Source organism: Chaetomium strumarium (assembly GCF_033439665.1).
Source record: "Chaetomium strumarium strain CBS 333.67 chromosome Unknown B0T15scaffold_3, whole genome shotgun sequence".
In the NCBI taxonomy this organism is placed as follows: Eukaryota; Fungi; Ascomycota; class Sordariomycetes; order Sordariales; family Chaetomiaceae; genus Chaetomium; species Chaetomium strumarium.
The window spans coordinates 2513095-2526289 of NW_026944431.1; the positions used below are offsets into that span (position 1 = coordinate 2513095).

The 13195-nt window shown below is 55.1% G+C and overlaps 5 protein-coding genes across 5 annotated transcripts; all 5 read right to left on the reverse strand.

The window, feature by feature from the left end:
* Positions 1-563: 563 nt before the first annotated feature.
* Positions 564-2335, reverse strand: B0T15DRAFT_566681 (serine/threonine-protein phosphatase PP-X isozyme 2; the record flags this gene model as incomplete). The annotated part of the gene is made up of 5 exons (XM_062870703.1): positions 2061-2335; positions 1858-1981; positions 1701-1791; positions 730-1641; positions 564-697 (listed from the first exon to the last, which is right to left on the reverse strand). Exons 1-5 carry the CDS (start codon positions 2075-2077, stop codon positions 564-566), a joined length of 1278 nt encoding a protein of 425 aa, XP_062722851.1. The 5' UTR covers positions 2078-2335.
* Positions 2336-3148: 813 nt separating this feature from the next.
* Positions 3149-4154, reverse strand: B0T15DRAFT_510387 (uncharacterized protein; the record flags this gene model as incomplete). The annotated part of the gene is made up of 2 exons (XM_062867850.1): positions 3149-3909; positions 3971-4154. The coding sequence occupies 2 exons, from the start codon at positions 4152-4154 to the stop codon at positions 3149-3151; spliced, it is 945 nt and encodes a 314-aa protein (XP_062722852.1).
* A 3057-nt stretch (positions 4155-7211) lies between these two features.
* Positions 7212-8447, reverse strand: B0T15DRAFT_163793 (uncharacterized protein). Its single transcript, XM_062862136.1, has 3 exons — positions 8403-8447; positions 7803-8342; positions 7212-7390 (listed from the first exon to the last, which is right to left on the reverse strand). The coding sequence occupies exons 2-3, from the start codon at positions 8266-8268 to the stop codon at positions 7371-7373; spliced, it is 486 nt and encodes a 161-aa protein (XP_062722853.1). The 5' UTR covers positions 8269-8342; positions 8403-8447; the 3' UTR covers positions 7212-7370.
* Positions 8448-9765: 1318 nt separating this feature from the next.
* On the reverse strand, positions 9766-11750 carry B0T15DRAFT_573940 (uncharacterized protein). Its single transcript, XM_062870942.1, has 2 exons — positions 10867-11750; positions 9766-10793 (listed from the first exon to the last, which is right to left on the reverse strand). The coding sequence occupies exons 1-2, from the start codon at positions 11315-11317 to the stop codon at positions 10213-10215; spliced, it is 1032 nt and encodes a 343-aa protein (XP_062722854.1). The 5' UTR covers positions 11318-11750; the 3' UTR covers positions 9766-10212.
* A 377-nt stretch (positions 11751-12127) lies between these two features.
* B0T15DRAFT_492574 (uncharacterized protein) lies at positions 12128-12577 on the reverse strand (the record flags this gene model as incomplete). The annotated part of the gene is made up of 1 exon (XM_062866866.1): positions 12128-12577. The coding sequence occupies one exon, from the start codon at positions 12575-12577 to the stop codon at positions 12128-12130; it is 450 nt and encodes a 149-aa protein (XP_062722855.1).
* Between the last annotated feature and the right edge of the window lie 618 nt (positions 12578-13195).

The window sequence follows — 13195 nt, forward strand, 5'->3', positions numbered from 1 at the left end:
ACGTTAATATACGTAGACGACTGCAGTATTGTACTGTTGTTGTTAAATGGTTGGCCATACAAGTTGGCGGGAATGTCTACCTCCAACAAGACATTTGTTAACAGATGTTGGAGCTATCTTTTCAGCACATGAAAATGGGCTAGGTATGCGGTTGGCAAGGCTGGTACTATATATGTGTAGTATAGGCAAGGCAGGAGGGAGGAAGCCTCATCATGTTGAACGCAGTATATTCGCGGGTATATCATGTCTTGGCAACACACTTAATAGCACAAGAGAACCTTCTCCTGCCTGCCGTTGCCCACGGAGGTCATGTTCTCGCTCGCCAGGCCGACCGTGGTTGTGAACCATCGTCCTGTCCGCCCGTCTCCTTCCAAAAGCCCTTCACGGCCCGATCAGTGCCTTCTTTGATCCCGTCGCGACACATGTATGTCTGAGGTCCCGCGCAGCTCCGCTAACCCACAGGTGGCAGCCCCAATCAGCCCCGCCGTCCATACTTCTGTCCCCATTGCGCCATCGTATCGTATCATATCGCATAATGGTAACCCCATAGAGAAGGGAGGAAGTCACAAAAAGTAGTCGGCCACTGGCTTCTTAGCCGGCATTCCCCTCGAGTCCTGCGGCGCGGCCTGAAAGACGCGGTATTTCCTAGCCGGGCCTGTCCTCGGCGCCAGCAGATCGCCCTCCATCAACATCCCGCCTCTCGGCCCGGCACCCGCGGCACTACCAAACCCCCATCACTCCGATTCACCTCCCCATTACTCCTTGCGAGCACGCCCAAGCCGGACTCGTCCTCAGACAGCTCAAGCAACGCGGCCACGTTGCCACAGCGGTAGCAGTAGTTGGGCGCCGACCACACCGTCACGATGCTCGCATCAAACATTTCCTTGAACCCTTCCATGACGAGCTGGTGCGCGCGCGCGATCAGGCTCAGGTCGTTGCGATGGTTGAACACTTTCACGATGTCGGCGCCGAACAGGAAACCGGCGCCCCGAGGTGACAGCCCCCACCCGTCGATCTCGTCCGGGTCCGACCACAGCAGGTCGCACATCGCCCCTTCGTGCGGCACCTCCTGTTTCCGGTCGAGCAGCCGGATCTTGTCGACCTTATCGATCAGCGGGCTGAGCCCGCCGTGCACGCAGAGGACGGCACCGGCCGGGTTGCCAATCGAACCGGAGCTGGATCCGGAGGCGCCCGACCCTGGCGGCCCGGTGAGAGATGGCGGCGCGGAGGCTGGTGGTGGTGCGCCATTAGCGGTAGCGGCGGTGCCGTTAGGTGTGCCGCCGCCCTTCCCTCCTAGCCTGTTGTTGTCCGCACCTTTCTGACGTAGGAAGCGGGATATGACCTGCCCGTCGGAGTTGTGTATCTCGATCTCGACGTCGTCGGGCTGGCCGCCGACCGTGTTGGAGGCGCCGAGGACGATGGCGCCAAGTGCGAGGTAGTCGAAGACGTCGCAGCAGTAGCGCCAGACGTTGGCGCTGCCGTATTTCCGCAGACACTCGTCGTAGAAGCCATAGACGGTCGTGATCTGGCGCGATTCGTGGTTGCCGCGGATGAGCGTCATGCGGTCGGGGTAGCGGACTTTGAGGCAGAGGAGGAGGAGAAAGGACTCGAGCGAGTAGAAACCGCGGTCGACGAAGTCGCCTGCACCGAGTGTTAGCATGTGCTTCTCGGAGAATGCGAAAAAACACTGCGCAGCGTACCCATGAAGAGGTAATTGGTGTCGGGTACATCACCGCCCACCCGGAACAGTTCCATCAGGTCGTGGAACTGGCCATGGATATCGCCGCATATCTGCGCCGCACAACACGTTAGACGCCATGCAAGTTAGCCACGCCTTGATGCAGAATGACCGCGTACTGTGACCGGCGCGTTGATAGTGACAACGTTCCCCTCCTCGATAAGCAGCTCCCTCGCCTTGTGGCAGAGCTCACGCACTTCGGATTCCGCTATGGGTCGGCATGCTCGCAGTTGGGCGATCCATCTGATGATTGTAATACCATTTTAGTATTCGTATCTCCCGTCTTCTGCGCTGCCGTGCATGCGCGCAATCTGGGTCCTACCTGTCAAGGTCGCTCATGTTGGCGGCGCGCAAGGCTTTGGCCGACCGTAGGAATTCCAGACCCAGGGAATTTGGATAAAAGCTGTTGCAGCCTTCAACGCAACCTCATCGTGTAGGGCCGCAAAGCACCAGCTTCTCGGACGTCGGGGTATCCAAGCCGAAAGCCGAAAATCAAGAACCGGACATCGTTCTGGTCAGCAAGTCTGAGGATGGTTTGTAGCAGATCGCAATCGCAGATGCGGTCTGTGCTTATCAATTCGCTGTGTCCTGCCTGACCCTAACCCTCAATCTGCCTAACAAGCAGACATTGAAGTCCTCACAACGGAACTTAAAGTCACAACATCCCATGTCTCTCCGGAGTACTAGTAGTCCACTTGTCTTCCTCTCTTTGGTTCCTCTCTGGTTTCGCGTTATTTCTTTCTTCAGATCTTGATTGCTGACTTGGCCACTTTACAACGCTACAAAGCAGCGAGTTGAAGAGTTCAGAGCCTATGAATCGAAGGCACTCCGGCGCCCCCGTAGTTCATCAATAGTACTAGCACTAGTACATGCAAAGGTAAGGTACTTCGTACCCACGTGTACCTACCGTACACAGTGGGCACTCAATAGGCTCCTGTCTTGTCACCAAACTCGACGTCTCAACATGGTCAAGGAGGCAGAATTAGATACTATGTATTGGTGCTGTAAACTGCGCATTTGCTTCCGTGTAATAGTACACTCGCTCCGTTGATTCGGAATCAGAAAGTTCTTTTCCGGTGGCCAATTGAGCTGTCCAGAACCCAACGGTCAAAGAGAAACGACGCTCCCACAATCCCATCCGGACGCCGTGCTCCTTTTCCTTGTCCAAGCGCCTTCCTGGTATCGTGTGATGTCGACAGTAAATAAATCCAGAACGCCGTGCCCTAGCGCTGCTTCCATTATCCATGTTGTGTTCGTTCCTATGCAGGTCCTGCTGTCCACCGGAGCAAGTAAATGCGTGTTATCCCGTTGGTCGAAATCGACTCTTGATGTACTAACGCCGGCTCGAGTCCTTCCAGCATGTATAGTCGTCCTTACACAGCTCCGAGCACGTCCCAGACAGCCAGTTTCTCAACTAGCGGTCTGGGGTGTCCTTGTCTTCGGACGCTGGGGCAGCTGCAACATCGAAGAATCCACCGAGACAAACCCCTCGGCTCCGAATGCAACCCCCACAGCTTCACGCACGGGGCTGACAGTTGGCCCATGTTCGGACACTGGCGTTTCTGCCGGTGTCAACGGAATAGAATGACCAGAGAGTGCGACGCCTGAGCTCACGGAGCGCTTGTGTGCCTCCCCATTTCTGGGCTGCGGTACAAACGCCACCTGCCTTGCCGCGCGCTGCATATCATTGACTGCGTCGGCAATGAGCACCGGATGGCAGAGCGGCAAAATCCGGTAACCCAAGCTCTCCATGATGCACCTCTCGGTTACGTTGATTTGGTCGCACGTCCACCTATTCTTGCCCCACGCTGACCGGTAGTAGTGCGTTGACTCCTGGCAGTCGCCCAAGAATTTGAATGCGATGATGAGTGCCCCTAAGATGATCACTTCGGGGCTGACCGAGTCGATGTGGAGCTGCGTGCTTTCCGCCGGCCTGAACTGGATAGTGTGCCGCTTAGTGAATTCGTTAGCGGGCTCATGCTGCGACAGAGGGCACCGCAGTCGCCAGTTCAGCGAGAACTTGGAGTTGAGCGAGTCCAGGATGCACACAGCAAGGGCAATGACGTCCATGGGAAGATCGGAGCGGACAAGCATCTCGTGAACGAGCGTAACAGACGGAACCGAGAGGGATGCGGCGGGAGGGACGAGATTGACCAAATGGATTGCTGGGCCTATTGCAAAACCGGTTGTCAGTGAGACAGAACGCAACGAGGGTGAACGATCTCGACGCACCTAGCAGCGCCGAGTCGAGAAGCACTCCATTTTCCAGGAGGCTCCGGGGACTCTGGCTGGCCAAAGACTCGCGTGACGAGGGAGGTGGGGTCGGAAGGTTCGAGAGGGGTTGGTAAGTGCGGGAAAAGTATTCCTCGTCAAAGTCAAACTCGTCATCCGAGTAATCTGGAGAGCGGGAGGCCATTATTGCGGTTCCGATACGTAGTCACTTCTTGCCGATCAGGGGGTCTGGGTCCAAGGCCGTCGATTGCCAGTCCGTCCTACATGCAATGGTTCAGGAGAGTAGGCCGGCGAGCCGCTCATATCGATGTGACAGCGGCCCACGGGTTTTCGAAAGATGTTCGGCGACTGAGCGCAACGAATTCGGCAGGGCTCCAGAACTATGCGAGACTCCAATTCGTAAAACCAAGTCCAGATCAGGGATAACGAGAACACGAGGTCCTGAGTAGCACAGGAAGCACACCCCAAGACAGTTCAAAGACCGAAATTGCGGTGTAGACGTGTGAGGGGGGGTTGAGAAAAGGCGCACAGGAGCAGACGCCGTTTTCTCGCAAGAGAAGGAAAACGAGCAGGTCAGTCAAGCTAGCTTAGCTTCAAAATATATCTGCATGAGAAGGGAGTGCTTGGGTAGGAGAGGCGATGTCTCGGCGGTGGGTCGTCAGATGCTCGGGTGGAGTGCCGTATGCCAAGCGACTGGGAGATCCGATGGATCTTGCGGTGTCGAGAATGGTGGTGTTGTCGAGCTGGCGTCCAACACAATGCAAACTCTGATGACTCCGCTTTTGCAACTCAACTTGATACTAGGAATGGATCGGGAAAGGCAGTCACGTTCGGATCGAGAGAGCCGAGTAACCTGGGAAGGACGGCTGGAGCGACTCTTGCTAATTTATATACGGCGAGCACGCGATCACCATGGCCAGCATGTAGCTCGCAAAGCACCACCAAAACAGCTGCACAAATGCGGCTGCGGGGACTATGCGGCCCCTGTCATCTTGCTGCACCCTCCCACTCCCATCGGTATGCGCAGCCACAGAACCCGGCTCCTCAGCTGCAAGCCAGTGGGTAGGTTCTGGACGAAGCAGCCGCATTGGCTGCTTGCCTAGGCCCAAACGGGCAATCCTGCTCTTGGGGCGGGGATCGCACATGCCGGACCGTGGCAGGGCCACGTTGGCCGCAGAAGTCGGCCGTCACGAATGAGATCCAGATGGAATTTAGATGCGAGTAGATGCAAGACAACATTACCGGTGACGGCAGCGGTGAGCCAGTGTTGGCTAAAGCTTTGAGCTGACGACTGCACAATCTGGATGAAAGCGAAAGCCCGGAACATTGCGTTCGCTTTACTGCAGTGTGGCTCCCGTCATCGAAAGATCCATTGGCGGGGCCATCCACCTATCCGTCTTTTCCATAGTATGGCCAGGGCAATGGGGGATGGAAGTGCCCGCCACTTCTGCTTTGCTGTCCGAGTCACAAATGATTGTCTAGATTGGCACCAAACTGTGCAATGTCTGAATGCAATTGCATGGACTTGGGGCACACCATTACGCGGATGTCTTGCAACAACCCGGGCTCAGATCTTCGATCTTTGTTCGTATTTCCTCCGAATTGGAAGGCCGGTTTTTCCGCGGCCGGGTCGACCATGTCTTCCGTAGCTAGACGCGAATACGCGATCAATGATCTGCGCTTTTGCAGGACCCCTGGCCGCTGCAAGTGTCATTCAGGTACAAAACAGGCCACACATTGTCGTTGACTCGGACTTTTTATTAATGAACGGTCCGATAATAAGTACCGGCACCCCAACCTATGCCGTCCTCTGCATACATACACGGTAACCTGGATGACGTCTGCTTTGAGCAACCCGGAATTCATTGCTCTAGAATTTTCTCGCCCACCGTTCGATGACATGGTACTTTATCCAGATGAGGTCCGGAAAGACGCTCACTAGCAGTGGCGGAAAGGTAATGTGAGTTATGCATGCCGAGCATCGCATCTACATAGATACGTACATAATAAAGAGCCAACGTTAGTTACTTCAGGCACGGGCTGACATTGGGTGCGCTCTCTTCTTTTCATCCAAACCGGAAAGTTTCTTGGGATGCGCCGGCTTCGTTGACCGTGCCGCATGACCGCATCAATTGCCCTGTGGATGACCTCGGACTCTTGGCAGGGCTGAATGTCTCCTACACTCAACTGCTCCATGAACGCTGCCGGATGCGGCCGGCCAATCGCGAGTCATATGTACCTGTCGGGTCTCTGGGGCTCGGAAGCCAGCCAGAGCGAGCTTGGAATGCAGCACGGAGGCAGTGTTTCGGCTCCCGTCAGCACGGTATCCAAGCGTCTGGAGCGTAATGGCCTGGTATAGTCGCTTTTTACGGTTTTCTACCTGTGCTCAAGTTGTGGCATACAAATGGATACTATATAAACCCGGCACGTACTGTACAATACATCCCTGACTCGGATATGTTGAAAACGCCATATACAAACTACTACTAGTAGTAGTACTCCTTCACCCCGATGGCATAAGCAACGGATCAGCCAGATAGAATTATGTAGATCTCCAAAGGAAGGAAATACTAGCAAGAGGAGTGACTAGCAGAGCGGAGGCTGAATATACAAGATGTCAGTGTTCAAGGAGGGCGCTCGACCTACACCCCTGGTCAGGCTGGTACGCATGCTCTCGATACCGCTCCATTTCGCTCGTAGTGGCGATCCGACATCTGGACTCTCAGAAGTAGTGTAAGCCGCAGACCGTGTTTATGCCATCCCAGAGGCGTCGCTTGCCCCGATCCCAGGGAGGCGGATACTCTTAAGGTACAATGCCTTATGGGAGGAAAAATGACAAGACTGAATCTCACGGGCAGCAAAAGTCTGAGCCGGATACTGTATCCAAGGAAACCAATCCGGTTGATTGTCCACTTCCATGTCCCTTACATCGCGCCATCTCAGATTTTCGGTCAGTCATTCCCACCCCCATGCTCGTTCGTCCTTGCTCGCGCCCTCCTCGGTCCGAAGAAAGAGAGCATAACAGCAGCCCAACCGCACTACTAGTCACCTCTCGTCTCATCCCACACACTCTAACTAGATAGATACACAGACACCGCTGCAGCAGAGAAGGCAATAGCAAGAAAAAGAAAAGGAAACATGACTCTGAAGAGTAGAACACATGGTATAAGCGGAAAGGTAGTGCAAGGCTGGGAGATAGTAGTGGGTATTGGTCATCACGTTGACGGAATCGTGGAGTAGTTAGATAAATGATGACCAGCCAACGTTCGCAACAGCTTTCGAATTCCATCACCGTTTCCTACATTTTTCGATCGTATCCTGCCACGCCCGCTTGTGCTGGAGAAGGGCAGAAGCAAGTGGCCGCGAGTGTCGTGTTTAGGGATCGAGTAACGGGAGATGATTACTGCTTGGGGACGACGACTTAATCGAACAAGAAAAACCAGTATTAGCCAGCCAATTTGAGAGATTGGGATTGTCGGTAAGAAGCGAGCATTGCCGTCAGTGTTTGTGTTGACAGGATCCAGAGGCAGGCTCTAGTCGAGAGAGTCGCGCCCTTCCTGGGCTTCCTGCTCGGCGGCAGTGACGACATTCGAGCTAGCGTTGCTGCTTGGAGCAACAACAGCCGGACTCGAAGGAGTTTCGACACTGGGGGCCGGCGCAGGAAGGCCGACAGGAGCAAAGGCGACCGGGGCTGGGGGTTTGTGTGAATACACACGTTCTCTTTGCAACAACATAGAGCAGAGGAGGTCCAGGCCGGTAGGAAAAAAAGAAGAGCAAAAAAAAAAAGAAAAACAAAGATGACATAACCTGAAGAAAAGGGTCGTTCACACACCTTGGGATGCTACGGTCTGGACCTGGGTGACCACGTTGGGAGAGATGAACTGCTGCAGATCGAGCACGCCGACGTTGTTGAGGAGGCCGAGGTTGAGCTGCGCCAGCCGGAGGGAGGAGAGGTCGAAGCCGCTCAGAACGCCAAGCTGAGAGACCTGCAGAAAGGTGTGCAGCGACTGCAGCTGAAGCAGGGACTGAAGGTCAAAGACCTGCTGGGAGAACAGCGGCTGGAACTGCAGGATGTTGAGGTTGTTGGTGTTGGCCAGGTTGCCGAGCAGTTGGAGCTGGAGGGAGTTGATGTTGAGCAGGTAGTTCAAATTCACCTGCTGGAAGCCCTGGAGATTGTTGAATGCATTGAGATCGAAGGCAAAGGAGCGCTTGTCCAGGTCCGCGGAGGGGGCCGCGGGGGCGGGGGCGGCGACGGTCAGCGTGGCAAGAGCCGAGACGAGGAAGGCGACGGGCTTCATTTTGCTGGATGATGTGGGATGATCGAACGAGTTGATGCGAACAAGATATTAAAGGATTAAACTAAAGAGCACAGCTATAGATACCCAGGTCAACGAGGCTCTTCGACTAGAAGGAGGTGTGGCTCTCGGCATACCTCAAGAATGTTCAGAAAAGGAATGGGAAGGAGTGGGAGGAGAACAGCGAGCACAGCTAGGCGATCAGAGTCAGTGTCGGATATCTCACCCTTTTTGGGCGTCGCCAGAACCTACCTCTGAATGAACGACTGAAGAGGATACTTGACCGGGCTTTGAGGCTGGAATGGTGGGTGGGATCAGGAAACAGAAGAAGTCCAGGAGACCGGCCGTCCGGCAACTTTATATGTCAGCTACAACACACAGAGGCTACACGCCGTGGACGGCTCTAGCCAGGGCATGGCATGAGCGGGAGGCCGGCGCCAAGTTTTCAGGAGGGGATGTGTATTCGGAATGGACAGCGAGAAGTCATCCGGCGCGTGTCATGATGTGTCAAACGCCGCTAGACGACTGCCGGATAAAACAACTTGAACAGGGCTATCATGGATGGGACGGATAGGCTAACGGTGGAAGTGGTGGGACATCGTGAGCATCTAGGCCTCCACGGTGTCGGACTTCGGATGGCAGAACCCCAACTTGGGGTTGGAGCCAAGGGAAACACGACCGCGAGTGGTGACGGATGCTTCGAGGCAAGTCATGGGGTAGGGACGGAAATCACATCGTCCGAGCACATCTGGGGCCAAGAGACCCTGTCACCGCTGATGTGATGAATAGGTAGGGATAGGCATCTGCGCGAGATCCAGAGTATTTTCCCTGATCGACGCCGAGGATGGGCAGTCGTCTCGCGATGTTCCGTTAGAGCAAAGAGAGTCAGGCGAGGGGCGAGCTAAACTCGGAAACCGCGAGGTGACGACGACTGGACCGGACCTGGAATCAGGCAGACTCATTTCAAACGCGAAGACAAAGAGCGATTCAGTCCAGCTATCGGCTCCAGACCTTATGTTGACTGCTCGGGCCATGGCATCTGTAAAGCTGAGCCCCTCGAGATTGAAAAGTACATACCGTAGGAGGAGCATCCCTTACAGTACTTGAGAGGCAGTACCTGCCGTGCCTTGCTCCTTCCGTCCGAGGTGTAATTGCAGGGACGGCACGCTCCATCCCATCTTCCAACATAAGGTAAGGTACGTATACTAGGTTGTTTAAGCTTACTCGGTCATCGTATTTACCGAGTCAACGTCATGTTTCAAGCCTCCAACTCTATGGCTTGGACGGCCATGGGAGCTGGGGGAGATGCCCGTCCGGATTGTGTGACGTTGAAAGAGGCTGAAAGCAACGGGTCCACATCAGATTTGACAGTTTGCCAAGAGAAGCCAAGACACATAGCGGCTTTCTGATTGGTCTGGCTCGCCTCCTGACCGTTGAATCCCGTGCAAGTGCAACACGGATCTGTGCGCTCATGCAGAAGTGAAGCAGTTTGCGGGATGACATTACTCGACTGCAGAGCATCCGGCACCTCGCATGAGGCAAAATTCTGGGTCGGAAGGCTTGGCTGCCGGAATTGTGTTGCTTCCGGGCACAGAAGCAGTTGAGATCCCGTTCCTCGCGATTGCAATGACAGGCGTGTGTCCTTCCATTGCTGCACCCGCCACCCGGTGCCGGTCCCAGAATTCCGGATGGCATCCGGGTTTCCGAATCATCTCAACCTCGACTGTCATCCGATCTCCAACTCAGGCAATAAGGTGTCCTAAGTTAGTTAGCCTTCCACTTCGATTCAAAGATGACTCCTTAATACCTTCTACAGATCGATTTGGGGTCCCCCAGCCCTATACCCGTAGGGAATTGGTAAGGTTTCAAGTAGGCACCTTATATTGTGTATGAGACAATGAATAGAGAACCGAAGAAGGGGTCACAGAAGTCCGTGGCTCGTCAACCTTAATCAAAAAGGGCCGCATAACCCAGACCAGCCGCTACCCCTTTCACGAGTGAAGTCCGACAAGTTGTCAATCCCTCCAACGGCACCAGCCGCCCCCGCCGCCGCGGCGGAAGTCTCAGCAGCCACAGGAAGGGAGGCATCAGGCGTGACAGAAGCGACGACCGAAACAGCACTGGAGATGGCAGCGGCTTCTTGAGCAACGGTAGCAACTGAGGCAGCGACATCTGCGCAGCAGCAGCTACTGAAGTGGCAGCCGAGGCAACAGATGTGGATGATGCCATGGCTCCAACAGCAGACGTCGCAGATGCAGTTATAGCTACCGCAATGGACGCCGAAGTCGCCGCCGCCACGGAACTAGACGCTTCAGTCGCAACCGCGGAATCCTCCGTGGCAGTCATCGCCGTGGCGGCCAGGGGACTGCCAGGGTTCGGAACCGTGGCAATGGTGAAGATGCCTTCCTCAGCAGAGGTCGCCGCGGGTGCACCCATGGTGACACACTGCCGCTTGACCTTCTGACCCCGCCGCAGCTTGGTGCGCTTCATAGTCTTCTTGGCCACCTCGTTCTCTCGCTTGAATACGCCTGTCGGTGCGAAGCGTCAGGATGTCTGTGACAAAGCCTGAAAGAAGTGCAAAGAGTGCAAAGGGGTACAGACCCAGATCGAACCCGCCTAGAACAAGCCCCGAGTTAAGCAGCGAATGGATCTTTCCCAAATCCACAAACCCGAGCTGCTCCAGCTGCATCAACTGTGCGATCTGGAGGAACAGGTCCACATCATTGTTGAACCCAAAGCTCAGATGTTTTGCAGGCTCAGGGCGTTGCCCAAGCAGAGCCTTCCTAGCATAGCCAGGATGGTCTCGGCAACGATGTCCTGGTTTCCGAGGTCGACGCTGCCTAGGTTCAGGACCCCCATCTCCAGACCACTTATGTAGGTCTAGATCGACGAGCTTGAAGCTGCTCAGGTTGAGGCCTTGTGCGTTACCAATGTTTGAGCCGTCACTGAGGTTGAGGTTGATGCCCGCCACGCTATTGATCCCAATTTGATTCGGAAGATTGACCCGCGCCGACACCAGACCGGCTGATAGAAGGAGCGCGAGTGTCTTCATGGTGGACGGCGAGAGGGACCGTCGCTGTGAAAAAAAGAATGGCAGCAAGCGAGCACAACTTTATCGTGTCGGTAAGTTTATGTTAGGAACGGGTAGAATGGTCACCCTGTGTCGGACTGAGCATAGACACTCTCCAAAAGACGGGAAGAACTGAAGAGGGACAGAAAGGAGCGAAGTAGGTGTAAAGCCGGTACAGAGAGGAAGTAGACTTTTCAATATCGACCTACGAGGCCTTAAAAGGTGGCCAAGGGAGACGATACACCCTCCTTCAGATTCATCCCACCCCAATAGTCCGCCATGTCATTCTAGAGGATGGGGAGATGGGATGTCGATGAAACAGGACACGGCACAAGCCGACAGCGCGGGAAAAGCTTCGTCGAAAAGACAGAAATGCAACATACCGGCTCAGTCATCTGGTGTTTGATAATGCTAGGGCCGTCAAACTTTATGCATCGTAAGCCTGTTAACTGCTTGTTCCGATGAGAATTGCATGGTATTCCATGAGGAGGGTTGTTTGGATTGCTCGCCTTGAGATGAATACAGCACGCCAGCATATCTGCTACCTGGTTCTCCCGATCTAGAATCCACCCAGCTTTCTGTCAGCTGGGCTACTGTCATAGGTACCTTATGTGGTTGCGGGGACCGGCGGTTGCTCAGAACTGAAGAACATCCTTTTCATATTCTGGCCCACGGCCATTTGGATGGCCAGATGAGGGTATATGCACCCTATATCCAGCGGCAGCCACCTGAGCCACGACAAAAGTGTCTCGACCGTTTCTTTCCCTCGCCAACCCCCCGACGCAATCTCAGTCACCTCTCCGGCCTGGTTTTCCCCTCCGCATCCTTATCCCGCCCACCACTATTGAACCCCAGCCACTCCCCCAGTATCCCACCCGGCTTTGGCACAGGGCATTCCCTCCCCCGCCCAGCCTTTGCCCTCCTCAGCCCATTCGCATTTTCACGCATGTCATTGGTCCCGGGCCGGAACTCCACAATGCCAATCCCACTATCCAACGCAGCACCGTCGCCCTGATGGACATCCGCGTCCCCTGATTCTGGCCTCGTGGTCCTCCTCCGCCTCCGTCTGCTCGCGGCCTCTGCGTCCCCGGGGGCATGCATCTCCCCATCGGCGTACGTCCTCCGCGGCGCTGGGCACGGCAGGACATGGGGCAGCGCGACGACGAGAAAGCTCGCGAGCACCGTGGTCGCGAACAGCGACGAGGTCATGCGGGACCGCGGGTGTAGATGTGGTGTTGGCATTTTTTTGTTTTTGATTTGTTTTGTTTTGTTTCTCTGTTCGAAGGTAACTTGGCCTGGGGTTTCGTCCTGGGTCTCGAGAGACCAGCTGCGTGGCAGGAGCTCCGCTGCCAAAGACCTGGACGGATTGCCACTGGTGGGAAGGATGCCGCGGTGAAAGGAACGGAACGGAATGAGGAAAGGACGAAGAAGCTGCTGCATGCGAGAATTAGTGACCCTTGCGCCGGTTGAGGTCAATTGGAATGGCACAAACGTACCAATACTTTGCCAAACACGCATTACACCATTATGTGCCCTGAACGAGTCGTCTCGGCCTTGCTCCAGGGCTGGAGGGGGCAGAATTGAGCTGTGGATGGTCACGATGGTGTGGTGTGAGGGTGATGAGCTCCCTCGGAAGCGAGCTTGGAAATTCACGGCACGCGGTTGGGTTTCGGGCCGGATCTCCCACATGCTTGGCATGACGGGGCCGGTAATTCCGGAATCTGTAATATTTCCACTACCCGAAACTCATTGCGGTCACGAAACACTGCGAGCACGATTTGTCAAAGCTCCCTGGAGTTTCAGAACCTCAAAGTGGGGGGGATAGGTGTGAGGTGAAATATGTAGTGAATCGCGGTATAA